Source organism: Agelaius phoeniceus, chromosome 1 (assembly GCF_051311805.1).
Source record: "Agelaius phoeniceus isolate bAgePho1 chromosome 1, bAgePho1.hap1, whole genome shotgun sequence".
Taxonomy (NCBI): Eukaryota; Metazoa; Chordata; class Aves; order Passeriformes; family Icteridae; genus Agelaius; species Agelaius phoeniceus.
In genome coordinates, this window is record NC_135265.1 from 111,622,288 (window position 1) to 111,635,442 (window position 13,155).

The following is a 13,155-nucleotide window of genomic DNA, read 5'->3' on the forward strand; positions in this document are numbered from 1 at the left end:
AGTGGTGGAAAACGCATTAATTCATTTAATTATTCATGAAGCATGTTGTACATGGTTGTGTTATTATTCCTCACCCCGTGGGAGGAGGTGACTCTTTTTCTCAGTTGCTTTCAGGAGCACGTTTCCCCATCTGAGTCTTTCTGTCCTGCCCCCTAGTGCACCTGGTGGACATCTGGAATGTGATCGAGGCCTTGCGGGAGAACGCCCTGAACAACCTGGACCCCAGCATCGAACTGAACGTGGCTCGCCTGGAGGCTGTGATTTCAACCATCTTCTACCAGCTCAACAAACGGATGCCCACCACCCACCAGATCAACGTGGAGCAGTCCATCAGCCTGCTGCTCAACTTCCTGCTGGCGGCCTTTGATCCGTAAGTCTGCCTTTCCTCCCGCCTCTCCCAGCTGCTGGAAGGGTTTGACTTCCTCCAAAAATATCTCTGGAAATCAATTGAGCAGGCTCAATTCTGTCCCAAATAATGAGCATGTGAATAGTGCTAACTAGGGAGATAACCTAAATTAAGGGCCTCTGCTTTCCTTTCTTTGGAGCCAAATTCAGCACAACTGTGTTTTCATCCAGCTACTCAGACTTGTTCCAGTTTATATCAAAGAAGAATTATCTACAGAAACAAATTCACATGCGCTCCTAATTTGGCTTGTTGTTTATTGACACACCAGTGGCTGACACCACTGCAATGCCTCTGCAGCAGTGCCATGGGTTAATAGCTCATTATTTTGAAAGAGCTCATTTCCCTGCAAGTTCTTGCAGCTGTAAGCAATTTTTTTTTCTGGCTCATGCCAGTGCAGCATGATTTTGAGACCATGACAGAAATAGGATTAAAGACCTGGAGGTGATGAAATTCGTGTTGTTTATTACTGCATGGGACTCATATTACAAAAAGAACAAGTTTTAGATAGAGCAAACCACTTACATTAATGAGTATTCTGTGCATATCTATTGCAATTTCTGAATACATAGTTGGCAACCTGTACTGCAATATTTGCAGTTCTCAGAACTGAGTTACTGGAGAACAGCGGTTAAGTCTGACAGGTGCAGATGTTGTCACTTTATGGCTTATTTTTTGAAAATTCATCAGCAGAAAACACTGGCCATTAAACATTAAAACAAGGATGCTTCCCCTCTCTCTTCCCAGTCCTCTCTCTCTCTGCCCTGGTACTGGGTGTCATTGAGCACCTCTCAGTGCCAGACCAGCCAGTGGCTCAGTCACCATGGTAACAGGGAGAAAAAGTAGGTGTTCCACATGAGAAGGCTGCACTCAACCTCTCCTCCTGCCCCTCTGAGAGGAAGAAAAGCCAGTCCATTGTGAAATCATAGCCTTCAGGAATATTTTCCTCCCCTCAAGGGCAATAAAAGAAGGAACAGGCATTTTAATTCATACCATTGTGGCTGTACAAGGATACTAAAGGATGCTGGAAATGACCAGATGCATTTATTGCTGCATGCCACAAGTAAACTGCTTCCTGGCTGGTAAACATATGGAAAGACCCTGGTCTGTGGAAGCAAGACCTCTGATACTGTGCTTACTTTGTAGCTCATTGTAAAGGGATAAAGATCTCAGCTACACAACACAGCTACTTGCAGCATAATGGAGTAGAGGAATTTAGTCCCCTGGAGGGAATCAGAGAATGTTTTTAAGGGGGCAAGGTTTTGCTTTCCCTGAAAACATTCCATGTGCTGTGGTTCATGATCTGTTTCTGAGCTCCCATCAGGCCCCCCCAGAGTAAGGAAGCTGTGACCCTCACTCCATTTGTCAAGCAGCAGCTCAGCCTCTTGTGCTGCCTCTGAGTGTAGTGCATGGGATTGCACTTCCCAGAAGGGCAGAGACCCCCAAGGAATCCCTAGGAAGAGGCTCCCAGCTCTGAGATCAGAGATAGGGACTAGCTGCCTATCACTCCATATTAAATACAGCAAACATATGAGATGATGTTCATGTGCAACCTGAGATACCTAAGTTCAGGTTTCATGGAGATATTTGTCAGCTAGGTCTCTCTGTACTGTAGTGGAAGTCTAGACACCTGTCACAAATAAAGACTCACCAGTTAAGCATCTGATTCTCAAAATGTGCCCTGCACTTTAGTATGTCTCATATCATTGAAGTTTTATGTTGGATGTTGGTTTAACAACCACTGGTGGTTCAGGTTTCCTGGTTTCTGGGAAACAGAGGGAGGGAGGTGGCTCTACATGCCACAGGAACAGTGTGGGAGATGCTGGGGTCTAACCAGAGCTGCTGTCTCTGCTTCCAGTGTTGCTCCTTCCTCTCCCCTCCAGAGCAGGAAAAAGGTCGTTCTCTGCTGAAAGGTAGAAGATGGTGGAAGGAGGAGCAAGGTCTTTTCTTGTGGTCTCATGTTCAGAGAGAAGCAATGCTTTGCAGGCTATCCAGAGGACTCAGCAGGCTGGAGAATTGGAATCTCTTCATGAGGTTCAGCAAGGCCAAGTGCAGGGTGCTGCAGATCCAGAGAAGGGGGTGCAGTTTTTCATGTCCCATTTGGAAGCCAAAGTGGAGAAATGGAGTCTGCAACGTAACGTATATGAAAGGACCACAAGGGACAAGTTATTTCATGTTTTAAAGTCTAATAAGCCTGCCACTGTCTCATTTATTTAGTTCTAGTTAATATATATGTTGCTCTTTGTGTACTGTACTGGATGAAGATCCTCCAAACTTTAAACAGAGCCTCTTCCTTCTTTTATAGCCTGCTGAAATCCTGGCAGATTTCTCTGCCCTCTGGCAAGGAATGTTTCCTTAGGCCTGCAATACAGATGTCTTCTCAGGAGCTAAAACTTGGCTAGCAAAACACAAAAGAACCACAGTGTGCTGCCATGGCATGTGGGCCAACTTAGCCACTGCCGGTGCTGAGCTTACATCCCATTTTTTTATGGCTTTTTTATGGCATTGGGGATTCATTAGGCCCACAGATATTTCTCTGCTGCTCAACCCTGAAAGGAGAAAAAGTGGGGGAAAATTATAGTGGATAGAATTTCATGTGAGACTGAATAGGATGTTCCTTTATGCGGCTAAAAGTAAGCTAAAGTACAACCTTATAGAACCGCAAGCCAACAAATTCAAAATTCACCAACAGAAATACTTCTCCAATTAACTTCTCATTAGTGTGTGGAAGTCAGCATCATGTGGTAGGTGACCCTGACACACCAAAACCAGTGAGCAGAATGAGGTGGTCAGACTTTAAAAAAATCTAGACAGAAACATGTCTGATCTATGTTTCTAACCACAGGTTAAAATTAGGCAACAGCTTTTGCTTCAAGGCCTAGGGTGATTAGCTGGCTTTATGAAACAATAGCACACTTCCTTCACTGGCACACCAAGTACTATGTAAAAAGTTGATGAGTACAAACCTCTCTGAAAAATTCCTCCCAGGCTGGTGTCAAAGGCTGGGCAGCAAGGTGGAATGTCAGCCTCATTCAGTTGTTCTCCAAAACACTCATTTTAAACAGAGTGGGAAATATTCTGTGCTAGATCATCTCCAGCTATTCCTGCTGCAAAGTTTAACTGATAAGAAAGTAGCTGAATTTTCTCTGTTCCTTGTGCACAGTCCTGTGAATGGAGTTGTGAGCCCTGGGCTATAAAACAGACCCTGCCTGGCTTGGGGCAGGACTTGACTTCTACAGAGAAATTAGGAAATTTTCATGCCCTTGTTTAATCAAAAGAACATTTGTATTGTACTGATTTCAGTACATGAAGATGATCAATATCCATTTTGGAAATACAACTTCTTGCTCATTCATCTGTTCATAGCAGTAAAGTGTTTAATTCCCTCTCTTCTCCACCTTTGCTACTCATTGAAAGACACAGAGGCACATTGACAAAGGAAGTCCAGAAAAAAAATGCATTTCAGAGATTTGGACATTATGCATTTGCTGTCCTACATGAAAGAATCTTGCTAAATGTCAATAAAATTTCATCTCTAAAACATTGTTTTGAAAATGGGAATTTGTAATTACAGCCTCTGACATTTCAGAATTGACTGCCTTGATTGATTACCCTGGGTAGTAACCAATAACTGAGGAACTTTTCTTACTTTTGCAAAAGATACCTTAAAGTATTGGGGGAGCACCACTTGCACCTCATTGGTGAGAAAAATGCTATTTTCTCAATGTCCTTTTCATGGGACACATTTGCTGTTTCCAAAGATGTGATGCTATTTCTTGATGGCTTTCCCCACCCTCTGGCTATCTCAGTGTGGGTGTTGCTGATCCTGACAACTGACAGTGTCATCTATTTGGTACCATTCTCCTTGGTGGCCCAATAGGCAAAATCAGGCCCTGGAGCTGGACTCAGCCTTTTATGTTCTGTGGATTTTGTCAGGCAGTCTGTGGGGTTTCCCTGCTCTGGTGTCTAAAAACATGTATAATTTTTTGCCCTTTTTCCCCCCAAGCCAGCAGGAGATAACCTTCAACCCTGGCCATCATTCCCTTTCCTAAGTACTCCATCCTCTATTGTTGTTAAGTGCACATCAGCTTCAAGGTTTGCTTTAGACATCATTTATGCTTCTTGCTGAAGAGTAACCTCAGTAAGAGAGGTGCAATATAAAATCAAAATATTTGCTGTCCTCTCCTGTTTCCACTCGTAAAATTTATTTCTCTTTGCATTAGCCAGCCCAAAGCTGTTTTCAGGGAGTGCTGACTTCTCCCAAGATCTTCCTGCTGCTATGAGCCACTGCTTCAGCATTTGCTTTTGCGCAGCAAACCCTGTGAGGCCCCAGTGCTGCCAGTCAGGGTCATCTGTGGTGCTTAGACACAGCTTAGGGCACTTCTGGATATCCACATGATATTGGCCAGTCTTAGGCCCCATTACCCTGTCTGTTCATCAGTCGTGTGTATTTAAATATGCATGTGTGTATGTGCACACCCACACACACACAAACACACACAGACATATATATTTGGAGGGCAAATTGGGTTTATATTGGCTCTTGTGGTGCTTTTAGGAATACAAATGACCAATAGAAAATACAGTGTCAAAATGAATCAACTCAAATGGAGAGATTGAAGAGATAAATGATATCTTTTCTTTTTCCGTTCCTCTCTTCCATAACCATTTGAGTATGGGAAAAGCCAGTGGCTCTAGGGTGGAAAGCTGAAGCCAAGTTGATATGTGTCTGCCATGCAAAAATATAATCCTGTTAAATGTAACTAAACCTCCTGGGAAAAATAATCTAAATCTGAAGCACTTGCACATTTTTTTAATCTCTAAATCTTCCATTGCTTCCTAATAATGCCATTGCTTCTACTTAGCTTTTTTTTTTTTTTAATATAACAGCTCTTTTAAAGGCAGATGGAAACCTCATGATGAAACAGTGCAGAAAAATTCCTAAGGGTCTAAAGGGCAGCATGCACAAAAAGAATACAAAAGGACCACATTCTCAGCCATAACAGTGCTAAGTCTGGTTTACACAAATCAGAATCCAGTCAACAAAGAATGGAAGTAGAGAAGCCTGGAAATTCCTATGCTGTGATTTTTATCTTATGAAGCCAGTCAAAGGGAACTCATATAATGAAAAAGTTTGCATAAAAATCAGCATTAAAGAATACAGTAAATGTTTCTTTCTTAAAAACTGACATAGTGAATTTGTTAGGTTTTGCTTGTATGTCTAGTTGATTGTCTGGCAAAAAGCAGAATTTTAAATGAGTGAAAAGTATAATTAGAATTTCTATTTAGAATTATGGGTTACACTGACATAGAACTAAATCTAATTCAATGAACTTTAAAGATTATTAGCTGGTCAAGCTTAGGGAACTGACTCATTTTCTAAAGTCTGAGTGATTTAATGAAGTGAAGCATGTGGCATTCATCTATATACAGATGTGAGTATACCATTCATGTCTGTCTTACCTGTATATGTTACTGCATTAGTCTGGTTTGGGATTAGCAAAGAAAGAGGCACAGTCACAGCTCTGTGTCCTTCCAGAATCAATTACTTTTTTAGTTCTGATCAGATGCAATTTTCTTCCTTAAAATTGTGAGTGACAATGAACAGAGTAATTTTAGAAATATTGATGAAGATCTAAATTTCTATGTACTACTATTGCCAGTGCAGTTAGACCATCTTATATAGGACATAATTATATATGTGAAACAGGAAATCCCTTATAAACACTGTGTTCCCTGGTAGAGTAAACTGAAGATCACGGAAACTCCATTTCCAAAAAACTGACACAAAACTTCATTATCTAGCCACATCATTAATCCTGTCAGAATTTAGAAGGAAGCATGGCTGCCATTTTGCTAATCTCACAAATATTGGTTGTCTCTTCTTTAAAGCATGATGACATGTCCTCACTGATGTCATTAATTAATATCATTAATTCATGTGGGAAGCTGTGAAGTAATGCCAAGGAGTTTGGATGATGGATTGAAGTTGCTCCTGTGCAACTCTGGACTCCTAGTGCCTTACAGTAAGATTCAGAAAATTCCAAGAAAAACCACATTTCATCATTTGGATGTCAAGAGATTAACATTAAGAAGGAGATGAATTTAGCAGAGCATTCTCATTTTTGGAAAGGGGCTGAAGACTAAACTGGGGCTGAACACTAAACTGGGGCTGATAGGTGTTTTAGGGGCTAAGTGTGCCATGCAGTGTGTGAGGTCATGTTTTACTTATCCAGCTCAAATAAACCAGGTTTTCTGTGATGGTGGGTGATCATTGGGGACCATCATGGCTGTAAAAGGAGAATGAGGATAGTGGGAGGAATAATAAAGTTAAGCCATTACATGCTTCAAGACAGCTGGGGGAAGAGCTGCTGATGTGCCTTTTTGCCCCAAGATAAACTCTTGGGTGAATTTGGGGTTTATTAGCATTTATGCATTGCAAATTGAAGGTAGAGAGCCAGGTATAGCCTCCCCTTGAACAAGCCAGGGACAAAACTCTTCTCCACATCACAACATACATCCTTCACTCATTCTGGATACAGGCATATTTCCCATTTTTCAGCAAAGTCCTTCTTCAAGGTTCCTGGGGGTCAGGTGTATCATTTAAAATGCAATTGTCAGGACCTACTGACAGGTACAGGTGAAGTTTGTGTGATGATGTGAGCCCTGTGTGCTTTTTCACTTTTGTTCCCAGTGCTGATTTTTTCACTTATTTGTAATCTTCTAGGTCCAAAAAATTTCCAAAGCACTTAGGATAGGGAAAGCATGAGTCTGATAGGTGTCTCCAAGTGCTACTGTATCACAGATAGCAGTAGTAATTATCACTGTAGTGTATAATGAGATAAACAGTTTAATACTGAGCTTCATATACATAATAAATCTGCTCTGAGATCTTTACAGAGCAGTGTACTGATGTGTGTTCCCACAAAACAAACCTGCTTTTTAAAGGACTCATTTCTCTGGATGTCAATACACATATATATATTGTGCATTACAGTAAGTGATGTCAGAAATATGCATTTTAATTGAACAGATTCTCATAAAATGGACATGTAAAATATGTCTACTTTCTACTTTTGAACAGGGAAGGACATGGTAAAATCTCCGTTTTTGCTGTCAAAATGGCCTTGGCAACTCTTTGTGGAGGAAAGATCATGGACAAATTAAGATGTAAGTGATATTTTTTACCGTTAAAAGTTGTTATTGCTGGAGAATTAACAGTACAAGTAGAAAAGAGGGAATTAGGATAAACTACAATTTCTTGGCTGGGTTTGGGAGTTGCCCTATGTATATCTCTAAGTAAATCCCACTTTATGTTTGGTTGAACCTCACACTGTAGTTTTTAAGAACGAATTGCATACATTGAGGTTCTTATTGGTGGATTTTTTTCCATTGGGGTTATTGAACTTGGAATACAAATAAGTGCCTCAATATCATGAAGCATAATTTAATCATTTCTTCTGATTATTTTTAGTAACATCTACATCTTTTTACACGTAGAAGATCAATATATTTATGTACTATTCATATTTTCTTCCATAGGGCATTCTTATGCCATGTATTTTGGTGAACAGATTCTCATTTTGTAGGATTTATTCCCAGTTCCCCAATAGCATAGTTTACTTGTTGCTGCAATGGAAGTCTTTCTCTATAGGCATATAATGTCAGGTCCAGAACACCATTTTCCAGACTTTTGACGAAAAACCTTCAGTTTCCACTGAGCCTTCTACCTGAGCCCAAGAAAACTGAGTTTACAAATTACAGTTGTTTACAGTAGACAAGTAGAAATTCCAAGTGCTGATTTAGACTTCCAGATTTGGTGCCATTTTTTAATATATTTTTTCTGTGTAGAAATTCAAATACAGACTGAGCTGAAGTTATAAATTATAAATTATAAATTATAAATTGAGCACCATTTTTTCCCTAAGCTGCTTTAAGAATAGGAATTAGGTCCATCCAGTGGAGGGCTGAAGTACAATGATGATTTTTTGGGTCAGCAGTCCCGGAGTCCTGTTGTCAGAATTTCCCTTCCAGGTTCCTGGAAATGAAGCAGCTGACATGACAGCCTGAAAAACAATAAATGTTCCTTAGTCAGAGATCTCCTGCTAAGCAGAGGATAATTTTAAACAAACAGAGAAGTAAGGGCTGACAAACTGACATCACTGCAATAATAAAAGTGTGATATTTTTATGCATAAGAATGAGGGAAGAGTGAAAAATAGCATATTGGCAAGACCTTCATTGCTTTGTGTGTCCTGTCCAAGACAGTAATAACTGACTTAATGAACCCATTGTCAAGATTTTGATTTGACATGGTAAACTGGCAGCAGGCAAAAAGCTGATGTAGCATATCTTGTCAAATCAGAGCCTTCTTATCTGATTAAATTACTGCCTCGTGCCATGCATCAGACTTTGCTTAAAAATGACCACACACAAAGAAAAACAAATCAGGAATATTTTAGTATTAAAATCAGCTAGTTATTAATATGCAAATAATTCTTCTTGTTTTCTATTAAAAGAGGTCAGAAATAAAGATGCAGTAATAATGGAGGTTTCCATACGCCAAACATGTTTACTACTTCTCTTTCAAATCAGATGATACTGAACTCAGAGCGAATCTGTAGCTCACACTGAAGCTGCTGTGATGTTTCCTTCTCTTTTCCCCCCTCAGATATTTTCTCCATGATTTCTGACTCCAGCGGGGTGATGGTTTATGGCAGGTACGACATGTTCCTGCGCGAGGTTCTCAAGCTGCCCACCGCTGTCTTCGAGGGGCCTTCCTTTGGTTACACTGAGCAGTCGGCAAAATCCTGTTTCTCACAACAGGTAAATGAAGAGACACAAGTTCTCAATCACCCCTCTGAGCAGGCCAAGATTCTTCCTGTCTTACATATAAGTGCATATTTGCCCAGGAAACACTGGGCTGGATGAGGGGAAGGTCCACTCCGCTGATTTCTGGTGTGTAGGTTTGGTGCCTTCAACAGGAAGCTGGTCTCCGTAGGTTCCCCATACAACCATCAAGAGAGAGGCTTAGTCAAAAAGTGATTCAGAGCAGGGTCTTGACTTACACATTCCTAAATAAGGAAACTTCCTAATTTAAGCACCAGATACATATATACCTTTAGGTATTCTATATATTTATATCCCAAGACATGCAGACCTCCACCCCACTTAGTTGGTGTTGGTATAAGCATACAGAACACTAACTTCTGCATACAAAGCTGGAGTTCCACCAGAAAAAAAATCAAACTTCAGGTTTTTCCAGTGATAGACATACAAGTTTAGGAGGGAGAAGAAAATAGCCTTAAAACTTCTTTGTAAATGGGAATCAGTATGTATTAGAAAATCCTTAGTCTCTTACCAATAACACCAGTGAGATAGGGTCAGGAAAGCAATGAATTTATCCTGAAGAAAATACAAGATTTTTTTGCAACTCAAAAGACTCCATAGGTACACTGAGTACAGCACATTGGCTTCAGCTAATACATAGCACTTCAGAAGATTCTGTAATTGTGGCTGGTTGTCCACTTCTCCAGTGGAGAAAGAGAGAATTCCTCTGGCTCTTGCCACACATCACACTGTATAATTCCATAAATATGTAGTAAGGGAATATGCTGAAACTGGGACAATGTTAGAAATAAAGTTGTATTTTCCCTCTCTTTATCCTTGCATTTGCTAACTGAATACTGTTGAACAAGTAAGTTCAATGGAGCAGGAATAGTGTCATTTTCATGCAAAATAGAGTCTCATTTTTAGTATTCTCTCAGTTTCATCACTAATCAATAGGCACTCCAGTCAGCCGAAAGGAGATGTTGAAATTCATTTATTGAGTCATCTCCCAATTCATTTTAAATTGTAATGTTTGCATATGTGAAACTAGTCTTGTTCCACAGGGGAGATTTAAAACAGCATTTCATCTTATGTTGAAGAATTTACGTGGTGAAGTGACTTCTGGTAGTTTTGTGTTAAAATAATGCATGGGAACAGGGTATTCAAGCTTTGCATGTTGGTCATGCTGTTATTATGGATGAAAAAAGGAATTTCTTTTCCTGAAAAAATGTAATTCAGGCCTCATTTTTTATCTCAGTTGCCATCAGAAATGGCACTTGCTTTGAGATTGCATCCAGCTGAGTAGACCAGATGCATTAAGGTATCTTTAGAAGCAACATCTTCAAGCAAGCATTAGATGGTTTTGTTTACAAGCTCCACTTAGAGCTAACAAGAGTTAAGTCTCTGACTGATGTAGGTACACAGCAGGTTTACAAAGCTGCTGTTTTGCATCTGGAGGCAGCCAAGTACTCTTGTAAATCTAGTCTGATATTTCACTTAAATTGACTTTATGTAGTTCTCATTACATCCTCACTAGGGATGAACCAGAGTTTTGAAATGAAATTCAGATCTTTATGACACCATGATAAATGGTATTTACAGTCTTAGTCACACACAAGTCATTCTTTCTCTCTCTTATATTGCATGTATCATTATCAGAAATTGATAGCTTGGAATAAGTTTGGCATTTTCACTAGTTCTCACAATGGGTCACTTTTGCCTACCAGAAGCCTTTCAACCCCCTGATGTCTAGAGATTCTTCAATTTCAGGAAAATAAAAGATTCTGAGAATTATCTGGTCATGGTGTCAAATCCATTCAGTTTACATCTGAAAGGATTTTTCCTTTTGCAGAAATATTTTATTATTCCCAATTCTACTGGTTTGCTTGATCCTACCACGTATTTTCCTCTGCCTGTGAGGTACTACTTGATTGAATGTCTGTTCAAAGTAGAAACAACAGTGTTTCCTCATCAGCAAATTTGTGGGGCAGAAATGCTGGAGCAAGTGACTTAATGTTTCAGAACACAAATCTGTGGCTCAAAAAGAAGTTTTATCATTACCACTTTCCCCCATAGGTAGGATTGATGTGATGTTATACTGTATTTGTACTAAGCAGTATTGTTATTATTGTAAAAAACACTTAAAAAATATCCCAAACTAAAAAGATAGACACTAACTTCATTTTCTTAGCACTTGTCTAAGTGTTATTCCACAAACCTAGACTCCATCTGTGTGTAGTGTATATTTAGAAAACAGCTTTTGGTTTAAACTTTCCCAGCAGCTGAAGGAAAATTGCAGGAGGAAAATGTATGGAAATTGCTCTGACAGTGTCCTTTTAAGGGACACTGCTTTTTTCTCTAATCCATAAAATCAGTGATCACGAGAGCAGTTTGGCCATAAAGCTGTCATTGAAGCTAAGTTGCCTTATTTGCTGCCAATCAGATTTTAAAGTTATAGTGGCTTTCAAAAGCCCACTGCATTGTGGAAGAGCTTTCCTTGTCTCCTTATCTGTTTGCTTGTTAGACTGGTTGTGTGTATCCCTTCAAGAGCCAAGGGAAGATCTGAGGCTACTCAGCTCTGCAGTATGGGGCACTGGAGGTCCCTTCTTTTCCTGGGCTTCCTTCCACCTTTTTTTCCCCTGTGCTCCCAAGTTCTGCTGCGGACAACAGAGACATTTGCTGACAGCATTGATCAGCAAAGCTGTGCCAAGCATCCACAGCAGAAAAAGAAATCCACATCTCCAAAAGAAAGATCCTTTTCTCTGAGCTGATGCTTACAGCATAGGATACCTATTTGGGAACTGCTTATCTGCTCTCCATGGCTGGGAAGATAATTCATACAACAAGCAGGTGGTAGTGTTTGACTGGACTTTCACACTGCAATTATTCTGGGGAAAGGTAGTACTCCAGTGAGATTTAGAGTTCATATTCTGGCTGTTTCTGTTCATTAAAGAATCAAGTCCATTTCCACAGTAGCCTGAGGTATTTTCTCCTATGGACAAACATCTTCATATCTTTCCAAATATCTTGCTGTGTTTCCTCCCTGCGACTGTTGCAGTGTGAGATGTTTTCCATTGATCACTCACTGTATAAGAGAAATAACATTTTTATTTACACTTGGTGGTAATTGTGTATAAATGGAGCACAGATACTCTGTCTGGAAATCTCAGCTCTGAAAAGAATTCCACAACACACAGAGATGATACATGTCACTGCATGAGTGCTGCTTAGCTTCCTCATGGGGTAACCATAGTTCTTTAGCAAGTTAAAGCAGCAGCTTATGCAATCAGATATGAAAATTTAGCCATCCCTTTGGATATAGGGATACTACTTAAATATGTATGTCTATAAAATATATCTGCATATATTCTCAGCAGGGCTCAATATTTTTGCATCTTAAATTTTATTTAAGGAAGGCTCAGTTGCTGGTTGAAAAAACAAATGAACTAGGATTTGTGATTACTTTTTCCAGACACCTAAGAAATTTAAGGCTCTAGATTGCATTTTTAAAATCAACAGGGATATCTTAGAGTTTAAATCTCTCTGAAATTTAAAGGGGCATAAATCTCTGAGTGCTTAAAGGCGTGAAGAGTTCAGGAGCAGTTGCATTCCCTGCGCATATGCAATCTTGACATCCCACAGTCAGAACTCACCCATAACTAGTTGCCATTGCTCCTTAGACAAGCAAAGTTTCTTAAATTATGGCAACAAATTGCTTGTGCTGGTCTCTCCTTATTCTATATTTCTTTCGAATTTGTGCTCCCTTGCCAGTATTTTCTCTCATTTTCTTTTTTCAAGTACCGTCAGCAGTGATTTTTCATTCGAAAATTGGTCATACACAGTGATAGCCCACATCCACTTGTACTTGTCACACGATACTCAAAACAGATGAGAGCATGCAGAGTTGAATACCACCCTTAACCA

General features: G+C 39.9%; 1 protein-coding gene across 18 annotated transcripts in view; it reads left to right on the forward strand.

The window, feature by feature from the left end:
* The window catches only part of DTNA (dystrobrevin alpha), a 224,385-nt gene that overhangs the window by 155,788 nt on the left and 55,442 nt on the right, over positions 1 to 13,155 (forward strand). For all 18 annotated transcript variants that reach the window (XM_077185289.1, XM_077185300.1, XM_077185284.1 and 15 more), the window contains 3 exons: positions 157 to 370; positions 7,488 to 7,573; positions 9,074 to 9,228. In XM_077185289.1, the coding sequence (XP_077041404.1) occupies positions 157 to 370; positions 7,488 to 7,573; positions 9,074 to 9,228 (455 nt within the window). The remainder of the gene's footprint in view (positions 1 to 156; positions 371 to 7,487; positions 7,574 to 9,073; positions 9,229 to 13,155) is intronic.